This window comes from Gracilinanus agilis, chromosome 2, assembly GCF_016433145.1.
Source record: "Gracilinanus agilis isolate LMUSP501 chromosome 2, AgileGrace, whole genome shotgun sequence".
NCBI classification, from domain to species: domain Eukaryota; kingdom Metazoa; phylum Chordata; class Mammalia; order Didelphimorphia; family Didelphidae; genus Gracilinanus; species Gracilinanus agilis.
The window spans coordinates 315968522-315988466 of record NC_058131.1 but is presented as its reverse complement, the minus strand read 5'-3'; the positions used below and the strand labels follow the sequence as shown (position 1 = coordinate 315988466).

At 37.3% G+C, this 19945-nt stretch overlaps 1 protein-coding gene across 1 annotated transcript in view; it reads left to right on the top strand.

Moving 5' to 3' along the window:
• MVB12B (multivesicular body subunit 12B) overlaps positions 1-19945 on the top strand; it is a 310868-nt gene that overhangs the window by 175592 nt on the left and 115331 nt on the right. Inside the window, exon 7 of the mRNA XM_044664228.1 lies at positions 12595-12689. Within this exon, the coding sequence (XP_044520163.1) occupies positions 12595-12689 (95 nt within the window). The remainder of the gene's footprint in view (positions 1-12594; positions 12690-19945) is intronic.

Sequence of the window (19945 nt, the reverse complement as noted above, 5' to 3'; positions counted from 1 at the left end):
ATCATCTAGCCTAACTCTTTCATTTTATAGAGAGTAGAACTGGGACCCAGAAAAGGGGAGTAAATTGTCCAGGGTAATAAAATTGCTAAATATTAGCCAGGTTTCTGACTTGGGCCTTTTGATTCTTATTTTGATTCTATCCAGCTCTTTCCACGATACCATGATGTTTTCTCTGCACCTCTCAGAGTCCTAGACATCATGGAGATTTCATTCATTTCACTTACTCTTCTTCCTTTCTCTATCATAAAGTTTTCTGATGAAAGATGGTATGGTATAGTGCAGAGGGCAAGTCAGGAACACTTCTAATACTTAGTATCTGAGTGACCACTGGCAAAGCATTGATTTTCTTATAGCTCTCTAAAGCTATAAACTATAATTTAATTCCTAACCTGCATCTGTGGAAGAGATGTTTCCACACTAAGAGCTCCCCACATTGATGAAAATATAGGTTAAGGACTACCCCTTCTCCAAAAAAAGTATCACAAACAGTTCATTAATTCAAATCTTGACTTCTTTCTTCATGTAAATATTTCTTTTCTTCATTTCTTTGGTTTGATTTTATTCAGTACCATGCTTGGGGAAAGAGGCAGGCTGTGGTCCTAAGAGTCAGAAAAACTGAGTTACAGCAGTCACCCAAAATATTTGTGTGCAGTTGGACAAATCATTTTCCCTCTCTGAATCTCAGTTGCCTCATTTCTGATTTGGAATATTAATTCTCACCCTATTCACTTCACAGGGCTGTTGTGAGGAATACTCTATAAAGCCACAAGGTACTATAGAAATGTGAATTATTATTGTTGTTGTTAATAATTATATTTCTTTTCCATACTAGTAGACTCAGAATTCTGAGGGAAGGGATCATATCTTATCTCCCCTTTGTATTTCAGCACCAAGCACAGTACTCTGCCCAGTGGATCCTTAATACATTTTTGTTATCCTAGAATGTATTTCCATAGGAACAATCAGTGATTAAAAATTAATGAAAAACAGATAACCCGAAAACACTGCAATTCTTTTATAATAGGACAGTCTCAGCCAAGGTTTTTTTTTCTTTCTTTCTTTAAAATGTATATCCACAGTTAATTTTCATGTCATGGCAAAAAGAATTATAGATTGTGCTGTGTGTTTCTAATTTTAAAAGTTTAGTAAATTTGAAACATTTTCTCATTTAATTTGAAATGTGGCCTGAGATGAAAAATTATTTTAAAATGCTTCCTTATTAACCTTAGCAGTATATGTTGAACTTTGTAGCACAATATATTTTTTCTAGTGTTCTCAAAGTCCCATTTAACATGTCTCAGAAGATGGTTTTCAGGAGATTTGTTCAATAAAACTTGCAGTGCCAAGAAAATGGAATGGCCCCTGAGTTCATTTTTTTGTTGTAAATATGCATTGGGAGTAGAAAACATCCTATAACTCTAACCATAAGTAAGTTTCTCTTCTCCCTGGATGTGCTTTTCCCATGCCTCTTTGTAGCATGGAGGGTTCTTAAGAAACCAGGATTGTTGATGGCTTTTCAAGTGGAGTACATGCTCTGATAGATGCTATCAAACTCCAAAAGCTTCAAACAAGTATAGACCTGGTGATGGACTGTGGGTCTGTCATTTAAGGTCTCTCCTCACCATGTATGGAAAGGTTTATCACCAAGTTAGCTACTGGGTAATGACTTTTTTTTTTCAGCTATAGCAACTCACAAAGACCATCTGCTAAAGTGTCTATCTGCCATGAGTGGAGGGAGCACCAATACTAACAAAGCCACAGATCCTTGAAATATTGAAATATAAGTATGTTTCATAGGATTTAAGGCTAGAAAGAGACCTTATCTAGTCCAATTCTCATTTTAAAGAGGACAGAACTGAGGCCCACACAGGTGATTTGCTGAAGGTCATATTGGCAGTATGTAATAAAGCTGGGATTCAAACTCAAATCCTCTTCATCCAAATTCATGGCCATTTCCCATATCTACTCTCTAATAAGCATCTTTTCTTTTTGACATTGTCCTTTTATTCCATGGAATGGACAGCTTCTGTAGCTGCCACTGCCTGCCATGGCACAGTAAGTCTTTGCTCTGAAAGTGAAGCATCTTCATTCTATGTGGCAATTGGATCCACAAGATTAATGATAACATTTAAAAAATTCACACAGACCTGGAATCGGCACTAGAAAATACAGATTTAAATTAACAGGGAAAAGCAGAATCCCATCAAAGGACATAAATCGTGCTGGCAAATATCATCTCCTAATAAAAAGTATTCTATAACTGAAGGGCTTTTGTATGGAGCTGTCTCCGGCTTAGTGGCCGTGTTAATTGAATAAGGTCCCCATGACTGACTTAGGGGACAAGAAATGAAATTTCCCTTTGGCATTCATTTAGCTGGATCAGGTGACAGCTGCATGCACGACGCAGACCTGCCCCTTTGCTAGAGAGCAAGAACAAAGTAAAAAGAAAAGGGGCTACTTTTGAGAGTATTAATGGCAATCACTTATCACAGAATTTCACAGCTAGAATAAAGCTCAAAGATCATATATCCTAGTATTCCTGTGCCCCCCCCCAAATAAAATAATCTCTTTAGTGATATCCCTGGCAAATGATCATTTAGCCTTTACTTGAAGACCTTCAACGCACTACTGTTTTAAGTACCGTAGTCCACTTTTAGAGGGTTGTAACAACTAGGAGGTTTTTCCTAATTAATTTAGCCAAAATTTATCTCCCAAAATGTACATTCATTGTTCTTAATTCTATTTTCTGGGACCAAGCAGAATAAATTCAGCACATCTCAATGAGAGTTCTTTATTTATTTGAAGACAGCCATTATTGCCCAATAGTCTTTTCTTCAGACAAAAAATCCCTTATTCCTTCAGTTGGTCCTCACTATGGCATAATTCCCCTTACCATTCCTGATAACCTCCTTCTGGAAGTTCGGTTCTTCCTACTCTGATGAAGGGACCTTCTAAATGAATTTTTGAGATATTTATGAATGAATGCATGAATGAAGTATTGGGGAAAAAAGCATTTAATCAGGACTTGCTATGTACTGAAGGCTGAGGATACAGATACCCTGCTCCCAAGGAAGACCCTGCTCCCAAGGAAGTATTATTTTAATAGATAGAAATAATATATACATAGAGGTATATAATCAAGACATGTGACACAGTGACAAAAATGCCAGGCCTGGAGTCAAGAATACCTGAGTTTAAATGTGGCCCCAGACCTTTAATAGCTATGTGACCCCGCTTGCCTCAGTTTCCTCATCTGTAAAATTATCTAGAGAAGGAAATGGCAAACTACTCCACTATTTTTGCCAAGATAACCCTAAAAGGAGTCACAAAGAGTTGGAGATGAGTGAAATGATTAACCAATAACAAAATGTATACATTCATATATATATATGTATGTATTACATGAATACATTGTATATATATAAAAATATCTGTCTACACATGTATGTATGTGTATACATACACACATAGTATTTCCCTCATTGTATATATGTACGTGCATGAATGTGTATATAGATATATTATTTATATACTATTAAATATACAGTATTTAGGGAGTCAAAGGGACAATGAGAGGAACCATAAGAGGTTTGTCACCTCAAACCTTTTAGGAGCAAAGATAGTAAAATGTTTTGATTATAGTTCCTAGAGCCAAAGGTGGAAAGTGATATGTTCCAGGGATGGAGGACAACTGTACAGTGGCAGCATGACAAGATAGTCAGAGTAGAAGGGGTAAGAAGCATGGTTTAGGGCTGGCTAAATATAATTAAGTGAATGTGCCCATATCAATCAGATGAATATGGAGAGTCCAACCTAAGACCCAGCTCTTCTGAGTCAAAGTACAATTCACTCACTATACTCTGTTTGCTCTGAAAGTGATAATAAATGTGGTAATAAAAAGTCTCCTGTTGGCATCAACTACTGGCTACTCATTTTTCCTATCCATAGTTTTTTCTAATTCTGCAGTATTTTGATGGCCTCTTAAACTGGTCTCCCTGCCTGAAGTTTCTTCCCACTCTAATCTATTCTCCACCCAGGTGACAAAATATTTGACCAAAAGCTCAGGTCAAACTATGCCACTCACTCAATAAACTCTGATAGTTCCCTCTTGCCACCTTTTTCTCTCATTACAGCTGTTTTTTTATCCCCTTCCATTTCCCTGAATAGTCTCAGCTTAGTCATTGCCATATCATTCCTGATACTATTTTTATGGGATTTTGTACATACTGATATTCATCTTCTATTACCTGCTCTTATTTCCATCACTTCTGCAAGGAAGGAAGAAAGTGGTAGCTCCACATTTAAGGATATAACTTCTAGACATGTAGTAGGAATATATGGTTTAGCCCCTCATTTCTTCTCACCTAGACTATAATTAATAGTCTCCTAACTAGTTCTTGCCATCCTTGCAATCCCATTTCTGCCTCTTCATCTACAGTGTCCAAGTAATCTTCCTAATGCACCACCATAATTATGTGATTCCTTTACTCAAAAAACTTTAGTGGAGGCCAGTGGTCTAATAAAGTAGAAACTGCTTCTGACAGATAATGTTCCTCTTAATCTGGCTCCAACCTTCTTATCCTTTATCTCATACTACTTTTTTTGTATTACACCTTCCACCCAAATTGGACTACCACCATTCACTCTTCCCCTTGTTAAAAAAATGTACACACACATACACATCCTCCCCACTCCAAAACATAGACACTAAGGCATTGCATGTAGTCTTAATACTTTTGAATTATTCCTAGTATACAACCTTGATTGGGTGGGAGTTGGGATACTGCAGGAAATGTAGTCATTGAAAGAGTAGAGTGCCTCAGATTATCCTTGTTCTGCCTTCTCTAGTCTCTGTGACCTCCCTTCATCCTCCATGCCTAGATTGGACTGTCCCCTTCCAATTTCTATCATCTTTTCACCCTTCCTTCAAGACCCAATTCAAATGCCACCTTCCCTGTAAGGCCTTCCTTGAAACCCTCCACTCCCTACCAGTTTTCTGTTTTCTTAAATTTCTTAGTCAACCAACTGCACTTTGTAACTCTTTGCATTAATCTTATTTCTCACGAATCATAGTTAGTTGTGTACTTGGGATCATAGTCTTTGACCTAAAAGAAAGAGATCATTTGGCCCAACGCTAATGAGGATACTGAGACTTGATAAAGATAAATAAATGGTCGAAGGTCTCACAGATTGTAAAGCTAGGGTTTGAATATAGGTCTCTTGGCTCTAAATGCATGTTTTTTTCCTCCTCTCTATCAGAATATAAATTCCATCATAGCAAATTCTGTGTTGTTGATTCCATCTTTTGATTTCCAAGGCCAAGAGTAGTATCTGAACTATATTAGTGCTTAATAAATATTTACCAAATTAATGGATTTCTATGTAGCAAAGTTCCATCTTCACAGGATAATAAACTTCGCCCTGAAGATTACTTTAGCATAGTATTTATTAATAGAGTAATATTCTTCCAATTGTCTAGAATTGTTTATTTCTATATGAAGATTTCTAGAGTTAAAAACACTAGAATCCTGTTAACAGTCTCTTAAAAATCATTTAAGATAGAACTATTGCTTGAGATTGGGGACATTTGAGTGCCCCCCAAAAAACATATTTGGTGCTATAAAAGCTTAAAACTGCACCAAGTCTTTTTGGAAATGTTGAACATAAAAAATTGAAGAAGGGAAGTGAGACCTGAGGAGATTGTGCAAAGAGATCTCTCAAACTCTTAATTTTCTTTTAAAAACTAGGCAATCTTGTATTTTACTATAATGTTACTAAGGTTATTATGAGCTAGTAGAAGTCTTGTTTGTAGAAAGATTTAAACAGATTCCGTTCAATTAAGTGAAATTCAACAAACATTTTTAAAGGCCTGTTATTTTTAAGGCCTAGACTAGGCAGTGAAGATACAACAACAAAAGGCTCCTGCCTTTAAGATACCTAAACTCCACTGATGGGATATAGCATGAACACTTTGATATCATTCAGGAAAAGTTGAGGAGAGAGAAGGTATTAACGTGGAATCAGGGAAAAATTTGTGGAGGAGGTAGCACCTGAATTGAGCCTCGAAAGGAACCAAGATTTCTGAGAGATGGATATGAGGAGTACCCTTTAGACATGGGAGGTAGTTTGTGTGAACATGCAGATGCAGGAAATGGAATATCAAATTCAGGAGCTAGTTGTCCACTTTGGCTGAAGCCTGGAGCTCATGAAGGGGAAACAGTATGAAATAAGACTGGAAAACCAAGGCCACACAATCTTTAGTGTCATCCTTGACTTTATGAGCAATTTTGAGTCTTTTGTTTTGCATTTTGTGGAGGAGGGGGGCACATTTTGTATTCTTGAATGGGAGTTGACCTCTTTATCACATCAGTGGAGACTTAGACACTTAGATATAATCCAAGGTTCCTAGAAATTCTGGGAAGATTAGGACAAAATGAGCCAGAGTTATAATTTGAGGGGCAGTCTCAACATTGAAGTTAGGAAAACCCAGTTGGTACTCTGTGCCACAGATTACATATCACATAGACAGCGGCTAGCCTACCAAAGTTTCTTTGAATCAGGAGGTGACAGTGTGAGATCTGTGCCTGACTCAAACATTATAGTGGTTTGATGATTCATTACTTCATACATTTCCTCTAATGATGCGGAGCACAGCTCATCTATGCTGCCAATACCTACAGGACTTTTGTCCATTTCATCCCATAAGTCCACAATTCATGAAACCTCCTTGTTGGTTTGATTTTTTCTTTCTGCTATTAACAGGATTCCATGGAGCCTTTTGTGTTATTCCTGATTCCCATTATATGACCTTTTTTTTTTTATTTTGCGCAAAGTTTTCTGATGACATCGATTTCTTATCCAAAATTCCCAATATGTTGTTTTTTAGTACCTTGGAGTGTTCCATGGCAAATAGCTCCACAACTTTAGTATCTTGGAGTGTTCCATGGCAAATAGCTCCACATCTCCAATTGGTTAGAAAATTAATTTTAAAAATATGATCCTTTATTTATGGAAGAAATTTGGGATCATTAAGAGAACTTTGCAATTCCTAAAGGCAGTTCACTCCACTAACAACCTGCTGTTTAATTCTGGGTCTGGGTCTGATTCATTATTCATTTTATGCCACACATATATATTGATGGGCAAACTATATAGTTTGTCTATCTATGTGTTATAACCTGGGCAAGAGACATTTTTCATCGACTTTACTTTTCCTGCATGGATGATTAGGCTAAACTCTTTTTGACTGGTTGTAGATCTTTTATAAAGTATTCTATTATGATGTGGGGTGTGCTGTAATCAGCATAATTCCATTGGCAAAGAGGAACATCTAGAACATGCCACCATCTAGAGGGGATTTCTCTTCAGCTTATATAATAAAGTGGCTCTCTACCATGTTAGTGGTAGATAATTCTGGCAAACACACATCTCTGTATTCTATGTTCAACTTAGTATTTATGAGCATAATTTTAATATTCCTTGAAAAGTATAACAGAAAATCTTGTTCAGCCTGTACCTTAATGAGATTATTTTGGTAGTTGTGTAGAAGAGAAATGAGAGAAATTAGGAACAGAGAATCTAGTTAGGAAGTTACTAAAGTAGTCTACTGATGAAATAAGGGAAAAGTAGAGCAGCCACAGATGCCATGTTAATAGAGAGAAAAGGATGAATGAGGGAGATTTTGTGGATGTAGACCTGACAAGATTTGACAAGTGATTGGATAGGAGGAGAGAGAGACAGAGAGACAGAGAGAAAGAACCAGGGGGTGGGGGAGAATGAAGGGCAACTCTGAAGCTATGGAACTGAGTGGAAAATTTTATATGTGTTGAATTTAAGATGTGTGTGGCATATGCAGAAGGAGATATACAGCAAACTATTGTCAATGAAAAGATGGGAGTTCAGGAGAGAAATTGAGGCTGGATATGTAGAATTAGGAATTACCTCTGTAAAAATGATATTTGACCCATGGATAGGACTGGCATCACTAGAAGAATTCTTAAGATGGAGACTTTCAAAGGGTCCTTTCACTTTTTGTTATAAATTTAATTCATTCCCAAAACATTTTAATATGTCAGTCCTGTACAAGATACTGCATTCAGAACTAGAACTATCAAAGATGAAATAATAATTATTTGTACCTTAAAATTTGCCTTATTTTGTTTTCACAACATTAATATAGGTATTGTCATCTGCATTTTATTGGTGAAAAATCTGAAGATTAAATAGGTTAAGTTACGTACTTGTAGCAAGTGTTTGAGGCCAGGTTGGAACTCGGGTATCCCCTGATTCCACGTGCAGCCCTCTTTTTATTATACCATAAGTCCTGTCTTTGAATTGCTGACTGTTGAGTAAAGAAGGTGTGTATAAACATGTGGGATAAAGGGAGAATATGGTAAGGTGAGATTGAGATAAATACAACAGGAAATTTGAGGTGAGAGAAGTAACCTTTAGATGGAGAGATTAGGAAATAGTTTATGAAGGAGGTGACAACCTAGTTGAGCCTTGAAAGAAGGGAAAGATTTAATTGACATGGATAGGAAAACCATTTCAGTCATAGGGTGTGTAAGCAAAGCCATGGAAATGGGAGAAAGTAGGGCAAGAATGGGGTGTCGTGTGTGAAAGGAAGTAATCTGACATAAGACTAGAAAGGTTATTTGATGCCAAGTAGTAGAGGACCCTAAAGAAAAAAGAATTTATACTCTATTATGGAAGCACTGGGGATTCATTGAAATTGTCTGAGTAGAGAAATGATATGTTCAGAGCAGTACTTTGGGACATTTATTCAATCAATAATGTGAATGATAAATTAGAGAGGGACTAGATTGGGGGCAAGAAGACCAGTTAGGAGACATGTTAATAATAGCATGTAGGTGTGTATGTATTAATTTGTTTACATGTATCATCTCATTTGGTCTTCACAATAACTCTCTAAGATAGGTAGTATTATTATCTCCATTTTTCAGATGAGGAAACTGAGGTGGAGAGAGGTTAATGACTTGCTTAGGGTCAAATTGAGTATTTGAGGTAGGGTTCATTTAAACTCAGGTCTTCTAGATTCTACTTCCCTAGCTAGCTATCTCTTGTTATTATGGTAAAAAAAGTAAGAGATAAAAGGACTTTTTTTGTGATAGAGAAACCATAAAGGCTTTACAGATGTGAGAAATATTAGAGGTAAAATTGGCAGGCATTGGCAAATGGTAAGATATGTTGAAGAACTGTTTTCCACTCCAAAGTTTTGTGCTTGGGTAACTGAGAGGATGGTGATACCATGAATAGAAATAGAAAAGCAAGTGTAAGAGCAGCTTTTGAGAGGAAGAGAATGAGTTAAATTTTCCCCTAAACAGAAGCTGACTGGAATCTTTTGGAATCTTTTGCAAGGTCTTCAAGATGAAAAATTCCTTCTGTTAAGAAATCTGTTTTTATTCCATAGATGTTATGTTTAGACTGACTTTTTAAAGAAATAAATACCTCAGGTACATATTCATGAACCTTTCTTACCAGTCTGTAATATCACCCTAATCTCGGTTCAAAATTAAAATCCTTTCCTAGTTTTTTCTCAGGCAAGTTTAGATCAACATGCCCCTCTGCTTATCTCTCAGGGCTGACTCTAGTCTTTTAGCTATAGATTATCTTTTCTTCTATCTAAACGATTCTCTTGAATTTAAAGGGAAGGCCTTTTCAGCGTCTGTCTCCTCAGTAACCTGACTTACCTCTTCTAGAAGTGACAAAAGAGAAAGAAATGAATAAGATGTGTTGGCCATCTTGTTAGTAACCCACTACTGCATTGGCTTTCCCCCTAGTCACAAGAAAGTATTTTTCTACTTTCCTCTTTTCCTCCCAAAGGTCATTCTTTTCCTTGTACCCTCTCCCCAACTTAACTGTATAACTTAGGAACATAAGATCATAGATTGATGAGCTATGAAGATCCTTAGAGATCACCCAGTGGGCTGCTAGATGGCTCAGTGTATTGAGAGCCAGGCCTAGAGATGGAAAGTCCTAGGTTCAAATCTGACCTCAGACACTTCCTAGCTGTGTGACCCTGAACAAGTTGCTTAACCCCCATTGCCTAGCCCTTACTACTTTTCTGGCCTTAGAACCAATGCACAGTATTGATTTTAAGATGGAAGATAAGGGTTTAAAAAAATCACCCAGGTCAATGCCCTCATTTAATAGCTGAGGAGAATATTTTTTAAACTAGTATTCTATGAAACTCCATTTCACACAGATTTAATAAATATTGATTGTCTTCTGTGGGTTGGGTCCTGTGCTGGGTGAGGTAAATTGACTTGCTTACTTTTCTAATAGGTTTTTACTATCAGCAGCATCATTAGTTTATATGCTACCTCATGTCTTCCAGAAATTGTTTTGTTCAAAAAGTCTGTCTCTCAGTGGAGGGAGACAACAAGAATAGTTATATAATCATGGAAAAAAAATTTATTTTATTATTTTTTAAATCTCTTTTGTTTTAAAATTTTTTGTATTTTTAAATATGAAAAGAATATTTTTTTAAAAGTTTGTGTCCCTCATGTAGAATACAACCTCTTTAAGAGGCAACAGTTTTCTTCCATGATCTTTATGCTTGGAACCTCTCTGTAAACATAGGCAAAAGAAAGTGCTTTCTTGCCTTGGACCTTTCATTGAGATTTCTAAATTGCTTTCTGGTTAAATATAGCCTCTCTCTGCCTTTCTTTTTCTAGTTGTGTATGTGTTAATGATAACACACATTTCCATAACACTTAAATGTTTTCAAAGGGTTTTTCCTTACAATACCTCTGTGTAGTAGGGAATCTCATCCTCATTTGACAAGTGAGGAGACTGTGGCCCAGTATGGTGAAAGGCCTTGTCTATGGTTAGTAGGTTTCAGGTAAGTGTCAGACCTGTCTCCCAGCTCCAATCCCAGTATTCTTTCCCACTGTACCACAATGCCCTCTCTACAGAAGATCTTCTTACCCTTGTAGTGACCCTTGGACAGTCTGGTGATACCTATAGATCTTTTCAAAATAACGTTTGTTGCCTGTATTCATAATTCAGGTAAAAGCTAAATTTCAATTAGAGTGAGTGAATAAAAATAAAGATAGAATTTTTTTTTCACATCCAAGTTCATGAATCTCCTGAAATCTACCTGTGGATACCTTAAAGATTCTGTAGACCCCTACAGAATACATGCTCCACTGTATCTGGTTGCTTGTATTTTAATAAGATCAGTTGACTAGAAGGCCCGTTTGTGAGATCCTGAGAAAACAAAACTGCCTATTCCCCTGGGTTTCTTTTCCCACATGGGAAAAGGTAGAAAAACAATACCTGCAACTCCTGTTTTCTCTAGGAAGAAGTGAGGCTCTTGGGGTTATCTGTGACCATGGGGTGCTGAGCCTTATATGCATTATATTCTGTGAACGCAGAAACTCATAGAATCTTCCCACTGGAAGGAACCTTAGATATTATCTAATTCAATTCCCTTATTTTACAGATAAAAAAACTGAGGACCAGAGAACTTAAGTAACTTGCCTACGGTTATACAATTAGTTAGTGGCAAAACTAGGACTAGAATTCAAGTGTTCTGGTGTCTAGTACATTATACCACATTGTCTCCTATGCAGATTGATGCTGCAATCCATTGCCTTTTTGTATCATTCATTCATTTCACACACATTCATATCCTGTGCAGTATCCCATACTACATACTAGAAGAAATACAGATATAAATAAAACTTTCCCCCAGGAATTTCCAAGCTAGTTGTTGAGGGGGGAGATATTAAATATGTGTACAAGTAGAAAGAGGAGAATAAAATGGAGTCAGAAATAATTTCCACCTGGAGGAACTAATTTAAGATGACAAGTGTTTATTAAGTCCCTGCTATATGTAAGGACCTGGATTCAGTAAGACTCATCTTCCTGAGTTCAAATCCTTCCTCTGACACTTACTAACTTTGTGACCCAGGACAAATCATTTAATCCTGTTGGCCTCAGTTTCCTCTTCTGCAAAATGAACTGGAGAAGGAAATGGCAAACCAATGCAGCATCTTTACCAAGAAAACTCCAAATGGGGTTGTGAAGAGTCAGGCACAACTGAAATGACTGAACAAGAATAATATGTATTGCTTTTTCATTGAAAATTTTGTAGAGTTTGTGCTCAGCTTTGAAGAATGGGTCAGAATCAGTAGGCAAAGAGATCCAGATGAAGAGAAACAAAGGGGAGTAATATTTAGAGTATTGAACTACCTACTTATTTTAGATTGAACATAGAGTCTGAGTAGGAACAGTGAAATAAGAGTTTAAAAGAAGGTTCAAGCTGTCTTACAAGGCACCTTTCATTCCAAGCCACTGAATTTGATAGATCCAGTAGTCACTGAGTCACTGATGGATTTTATGTAAGAGGAGTGGGGAGAAGAATGAGGAGGGCCTGGGGTGACATGGTTCTAACCTTTATAGAAAAGCCAATTCTGTAGCACAATAGAAGGTTCATGAGAAGAGGGCAGAGATTAGAGGACAAATGGCCAGTCTTCTAGGCTGTCACTTGACACCGATTAAACATTAAAATGTAGGTGTGCATGAATCCCATAACCTTTCCTCTTTCTCCTTCTGTCTTTTCCTCAGGCATATCTCCTTAACACTTCCTGCTACCTTCAGAGGCAGGAACAGCACTCGAACTGACTATGAGTACCAGCACTCAAATTTGTATGCCATATCAGGTATGTTGGAACTTCAGTTAAGTACTATCTCTTATTCTTTATTTTATGTGTTACCTTATTTGTGTCTGTCTCTGCTTCCTTTTCTCTGCTTTCCTCCTTCAGTAACTCTCAACACTAACAATAATGATGATGGTGGTGGTGGTGGTGGTAATATATTTCTCTAGTGCTTTTCTTAATTGGTCAAGCAACTGAGGTTCAGGGAAATGAAGGTATTTGGGGGGGGGGTCACATAACTAGTAAATATCAGACTAGGGTTTTGAACTTGGATTGGCTGATTCCAAGACCATTGTTCTTACCACTGCACAACTACTCACCTTCATTCTACTTGCTTATCTTGTCCTAGAATATTTCCAGATAAATATTATACACTAAAAATGTTTATAAAACAATAATGAAAAGCCATATGCTTATAATTCTTAGTTTTCACTGGGAAGTTGTGATTTATTGTCATCACTGTGTTTGGTTAACCAAATACTAGGCAGATTTCTCAAGAGGACCCTAATGATGGAGTATGTGTAATTGGTGAACAGGAGCCTGTGGGATGGGAGAAGAAAAAGTCTTCTTTTGTTCAGTCTTTAACAAGTTTTAAGTGTACATTTGAAGAGTCTATGCTTTCTCACACTAATGATATGACTTTGGGAAAGTCATTAAACCTTTCTGGGTCTTACTGTCTTCTGTAAAATGAGAGGGAAGATCTCTGCCCTCAGTTATCTGAAAGGTTGTTACTTGGGAAAAGAAATTAGATGTAGGATTTATAAGATTTATAAACCGCAGAGATTGTTTTTGTTGTTTAGTCACATTCGACTCTTTGTGATCTGTGGACCATAGCACACCAATGCTGACCTTTGGGTTTTCTTGGCAAAAATATTGGAGTGGTTTACCATTTCCTTCTCCAATGGATTAAAGCAAACAAAGCTTAAGTGACATGCCAGGGTCACACAGTGAGTAAGTGTCTGGGGCCAGATTTGAACTCTGGTCTTTCAGACTTAAAACCCAGGACTCTATCCACTGAGCCACCTCACTGCCTCTGCAGAGATTAGTCCAACTCCAAATCCCCTGTGCTATCCACTGGTCCTTAAGGAAAAATGCAGGAGTATATGGAAATGGAAATTACACTAGGAGGCACATTTAAGTTTCAGATAAGGAAAACTTTCTAGCAATTAGAACTTTCTTGAAGGCAAATAAACTGCCTCTGTAGGTCATGTATCCTCCATCACGGAATGTCTTCAAGCAAAGATTGAGTGACCACTCGCCCACAGTAGGATTCTGTGAGAACTGTATGAGCTCTTTTAAGAACCTCCCAAATGAGAAAATATAGCTTTTTTTAGCAAAAATGTTTTTGGACCAGTGTTTTGGATGTAAAATATCAAGTTGGAAAAACTGACTTGGCTGTGGTGTAGAAATGAAGTTTCTTCTGTGCTTGGCAGTTAGGAGTCTATACCAGTCAGAGGGAGTCTACAAAAGCACCTCTGTGTACTACTCATTTTAAAATGTCAACTATGGAATGGAACGGAAACAACACCAAGCATGGAATCAGAAGCCATGGGTATGATCTCAGCTTTGACACTTTCAGGTTGCGATCGTGGCTCAATCCACTTCCCTTGCCACTCTAAGACCCAAGAGCATCATATGTTAAATGTGGATAATCATTCTTAAACCTCCATCCTCAGGGTTATTGTGGGAAAAGTGGTTTGTAGACTTCAAGGTTGCCTTTCCATCAAACAGTATCTGTGAGTCTTCTGGTTTCATTTATTTCAGTATGGCTGTGGTTCAGTCCAGAGATCATACCTGGACATCAGTAGATAATGCTGATATATGGCCTCTCTAAGCACTGTGATGCATTACATCCTTTGCCCCTTTTCTGCCACTTCATTCTTGTCACTGCTAAAGCAGAAGGGTGATAGACAAGACTGAAGGCCAATTTGTGTTTCTGGTGACCAGCCTCTCCTCACTCAGCAGGGTAGGTCCTAGGACAAGAAACAATATTCTTAGCTTTGCATGACTTACTTGAACTTATGTTCTTTCTGGCATTCATTCATTGAATATTTTTTTAAAGTCTCTTTTCTGTAGAGAGCACTATTCTAAGGGAGAAAAAACATAATAATCCCTTATTTTGTGGAGCTTTCAGTCCGGTTGACAAGGAGATGAGTGATAAGAATAAGATACAAATATGAATATGTGATATGCCTAGCATCCTATGATAAGTGATTTAGAGATGTGAGAAAATCTCATTGGAAGTTCAGAGAAGGTCATTATGGAGAGGGGCTCAGAAAAGACTTCCTAGAGGAGAAATCATTTGGATTGGACTTTAAAAAATGGGCAGGAATTCAACAGACATAACCTTGGAGATAGCCCATAGTCTCTTCCACCCCATGCTGAGGCATCAGAGGAGGAAATCTTAAAGTGCCATATAAATGGGAGCTATTATTATTATTATTTATGAGTGCTTTCCATTAATGCTGAGTGACACTCTTAACCCAAAAACATGGCATTCATCCATGTAGTATAATGAATCTGTTATTTAAAGGGTAATCTTTTTCTAAAAATTGCAACTTCAGGTTACTAAACAGATGAAATATAGCAATGGCCTAATTCTTGTCAGTATTGGTTTTTCTTGTTATGTTCATTTCCTAATAGATTTGGAAGTATAAGCAAAAGCCTGCTGTTCAGATCACACATGACACTTCCTCCTAGAAAAGGAAGAAAGAATAAGGAGCTCTCCCCCAGTGCCCCCTACCAAGAGCTGATTTCACAGAGTGAAGAAAACATGTTTGCCTCTGAAAGGCTTCCCTTGGGAGGATTTCTTGTGGGCCAGGGCCCTTTCAGCATTGCAGGCACTGGGCCTAACGAGTTTGGAGAGATGACCTATTTTGCAGAGATTCTGAATATTTTACCAGATGTTTAGTGGCAGAGCAATGCAAAACAAGTCTGTAAAATCCAGTAGAGCGTCGTTGCTCAAAATTTACACAAGTAAATCTTAATCAAAGCACATGACACTTTTTCTAAACTTACAAATCTTCCTCTGACTGCATCAATGTTGCACTGTGCAGCACTTACATATTTTCTAATGGCTATTCCAGCTGTTTAATATTTATGCAGAAAGGGGCTTAGAATGTGAAATATTCTCAAGATTGGCAGGAATTTTCCTGTATACCTTTGGACCATTGCCGCCTTGCTCAGCAGCTCTGATGAGGTGCTGTTTGTGTTCATTCCAGCTGTTAGTTTAGAAACGGAAAGGTAACAGCCTCAAGACACAGTGGAAGCCATTTAGAAACTTCCTGTTACGTTTATGTAAGTGGCAGTCAATTGGATTTTATCTACCAAGCAGTGGTAGTTCAGGCAGCAGCCCTGTGGCAGCAGGAAGCTCTGGCCTACTCAGCTGCTGTAGTCACCAAATTGCTCCATTGGGGGCTTGGACTGCTTAGCTGTGTTACTGCCAGAGACATCCTGCAGGTCTCGCTGGCTCTGTGAGGTCCATGAGCTCAGCAGTGGGGGAAAAATAACTTGCCCAGAGACTGGAAATGAGCTCAGAAAACATGCCTGAAAATATCTCTGGCCAAAAGGGAGGTGATTTTTTTACCCCCTTCATTGTGAGAATTGCATTTGTCACTGAATGTGTCATCCCAATTTGGGGTCTTAGATATAAGATGCTCAATAATTAACTCTCCAAGGAGTTTAGTAAGAATGTGTCCCCTTAATTCTCCTCCGCATTTTTTTTTCATGAGGCTTCGTTGCTAGAGTTTGGAAGGTAAGGGAATGGATCCCAGAACCCTATTGTTTCAGAGAACTGACTTTTGGAAGGTTTATGAGAGATTCATGGACTCAGAATTCCGAAGCTGGAAGGGATGATAAAAACCATCCATGCCACTTCCTTTATTTTATAGATGAGGAAACTAAGACCAAGAGAGATGAAGCAACTTGCCTAAGGCTCTTCAGCTAGTCAGTGATTCAGCTGAGGCCTGAACCCTAGGCACCTGACTCTGGGGCCAGTGTTCTTCCTGCTGCACCATGCTAAGCTGCTATTCCATGCCAGAAGGGGAATTGCCTCATGGTCTTTTCCTTTGTTCTGCACCATTACTGAAGGATTTTGGATCAGAAGATCATGGAATTTAAAAACGAAAGGGGGTGTTGGAGACCCAGGCCCCCTCATTTTATAAACGGGGACCATGAAACTTAGAGAGAATGACTTCCCCAAGGTCACACAGATAGAGTCAGAATTTGAACTTAAGATTTCTGGCTACAAATCTGTTGTTCTTTCCACTCCATTGCTCCCTATACTATAGTTCAGTCTTTGTTCATACCAAGACCATTTGAAAGAACTATAGTTGAAAATACAAAAGGTGAAATACTTTTGAATTTATATGATTCCTAGAGCAGTACTTACGCCGAGATGTTCACATTCATGATTCCATCACTATGTGCAGACTTTCTCCACTGAGCAGAATGCAAGCCTTCCAAACTGTCTCATCATGTATTATTTTTGCTTGTTTATCTTCCTAAAATGCTTTTACAGAAGACCTACCTAGAGAGATAGAGGTTTTTCTCTGGTTCTTTAAAATCCAGGAGACACCAATCCTAAGTTCTCTGGTTATACATGTTCTCATTAATGTCTTTTACGTCACTTCACAAGTATGTCATTGAGAATAGGCTGCAGCTCACTTCTAGCCACCATTTAGTTTTCCATTGCCTTTTGGATCACTTGCCTTTGGAGTATTTCTGATTTTCTGGGGTTTCCTGATTTGCAGCTCGGTGACATTACTAGGACAATATTTTTTAGGAGTCGGGATTTTATCTGAGTAAGCCACTTGGGCTCAGTAGTAAATACTTTGTTAAAAGCCACTTTGTGCAAAGACTTGTGTCGGGTGTTAGAGATAACAAAGATCTTGCACTCAAGGGGTCTACATTATGATGGAGAAGGACAAGTATAAAATAACTATGATGTAAGACCAGAGGTGCCCTTCTCCCACTGTCCCTTCCCCTGGTGAATGAGATGGGAGTCACCAGCTTTCTTCCTTCCACTGAAATGGAAGAGGGACATCAGGTGATACTATGTATACTGCTTCTTTGTCATCAAGACCCAGGCACTGCCATCTGACCTGTTGATGAACAGTTAGACCTTCTGGACCTTTCCATCCACGCTTTAGTTGAACGTTCTTTTATGTCATCTTTCCCAGTTAAAGTGGGAACTCCTTGAGAGCAAGAACTGTCTCCTTTTTTCTATTTGTATCTTTAACACTTGGCACAGTGCTTGGCTTAAGGTAAGCCCTTAGTAAATGCTTTTTTATTCATTCATTAAAGGTTGATTACTATAAGTTCAGAGGAAGCTAAAGAAAATGCTTAGAAAAAAAATTTATGGAGGGAAGAGTTCTTTTTCAGCTGAGGGAAAGACCTTGTGAAAGTTGCTGCATATATGGAAAGCCTCAAAAAAAGGGAATCATCTTAGAAAGTACTGCTCAGAATCCCCCAAAATTCCAGTCCAATCTTCCTCATGCTCAATTCTATCAGAAAACAAGCCAGCAGGCAGACTAACTGATCTGATAGGTTAACCATCCAACTACATGTTAATCTAAGCAATATGCATTTTTCATCTAGTATGTTTTTCTAGCGTAGATTGTTTTTATTCTGATTTCATTGGAATCATTTAAGATTTTTACTCAGGTGGATGAAAGAACTTTTTTGTAATTAAATAAAGGTATTGTACTATAAGCTTAGCTTCCATATGCCCAATGGCAGTGGCCTCAATACAGCTGCAGAAGTAGATAGGACAACAGGAATAATATGTTCCTCCTCTTGTTTTCACATGATTTTGATTTCCTCTGCTAGGTCTCTGTATTTTGAAAACATTTCATTTCATGTAGGTTGGATATTATGAGTATTTGGTATGGTTACATCTATTAAAAAGTTGTTAACGTTTTATGGGTTAATATTATATCTAGGCAATTGTGGACAATAATTTTTGCATATGATAATGGTCAACTTTCAATACTCTTTATTGGTTAATCTCTCCAAGATATTTAGAGGTCTACATTTGTAGTTTGCGGATTTGTTATCCACCAGTCCAAGAAAAGATAGTCAGTTTCTGATATATAATTTTAGCCATTTAGCTTTGATTTCAGGATGCCAACAAGTCTTTTAATACATTCAGATATATCCTTCTGTTTGATATCTTTGTGCTTAATGTGTCTTGCCTACAAAAGTATTTGTAGGTCTCACCTTCATCCATTGGTTCAATTTAACTTCTGGATTTTAAGCTTGAAGACTTCAGTCTTTATCTTTCTGTAGTGTATGTTCAGAATTTTATACATAACAAATCTAGATAATATGTTGATATCATTGGAGAAAGTACTCATGAGATGAAGGATCTATTTAATATTTTTTTGGTGAAGGCATATAGCTTGATGTAATTGATGTACATGAAGTGATTGATAAGATGTTTTGGTTCAGTTCCTTCGTTAATTTATATGTCATCCAAAGTTCCATTTAGAAAATATGATCAAGGGTTTAAAGCTAGGCAGAATCATAATGGTTTTAAGTTGTTTCCCTGAAAAAATGTCACATTTCATATCAAGTATTGTAGACATTGAATTGAATGACATTTTTTAAACTAGAGAAGAGTTTTTTATTGAGTACATCAAATACACTAGCTTTCTCACTCTGCTTCTATTTTTAATAATTGTTTTGAAAATAACATTTTGTTTTCCCCTGATTACATGAAAAATTTTTAATATTCATTTTTTGAAGTTTTGAGTTCAAATTCTCTTTCTTCCCTCCTATCCTTCCCAGAGATGATAAGCAATTTGATATAGATTTTATATGTGCAATCATAGAAAACACTTTTCTATATAAATCATTTTGTGGAAGAGATCTAAAATGAAAAAAGAAGAAAGTAAAATATAGTACATTTTAGTTTGCATTCAGACTCCAATTCTTTGTTAGAGGAGAGATGGCATCTTTCATCATAAGTCTCTAAGATTAGTTTGGATTACAGCATTGCTGAGAATAACTAGGTCATTTGCAGTTTATTAAAAATATTGTGGTCCATATATAACATTCTTCTGATTCTACTCACTTCACTATGCATCAGTTCGTGTAAGTCTTTCCAGATTCTCCTGAAATCATCCTGCTTGTCATTTCTTATAATAATATTTCATCACAATTATATACTACAAGTTGTTCAACCCTTCCCCAATTAATGGTCAACCCACCAATTTCTAGTTCTTTGCTTTACTTTTAATATTTTAGTTACATAAACAAAC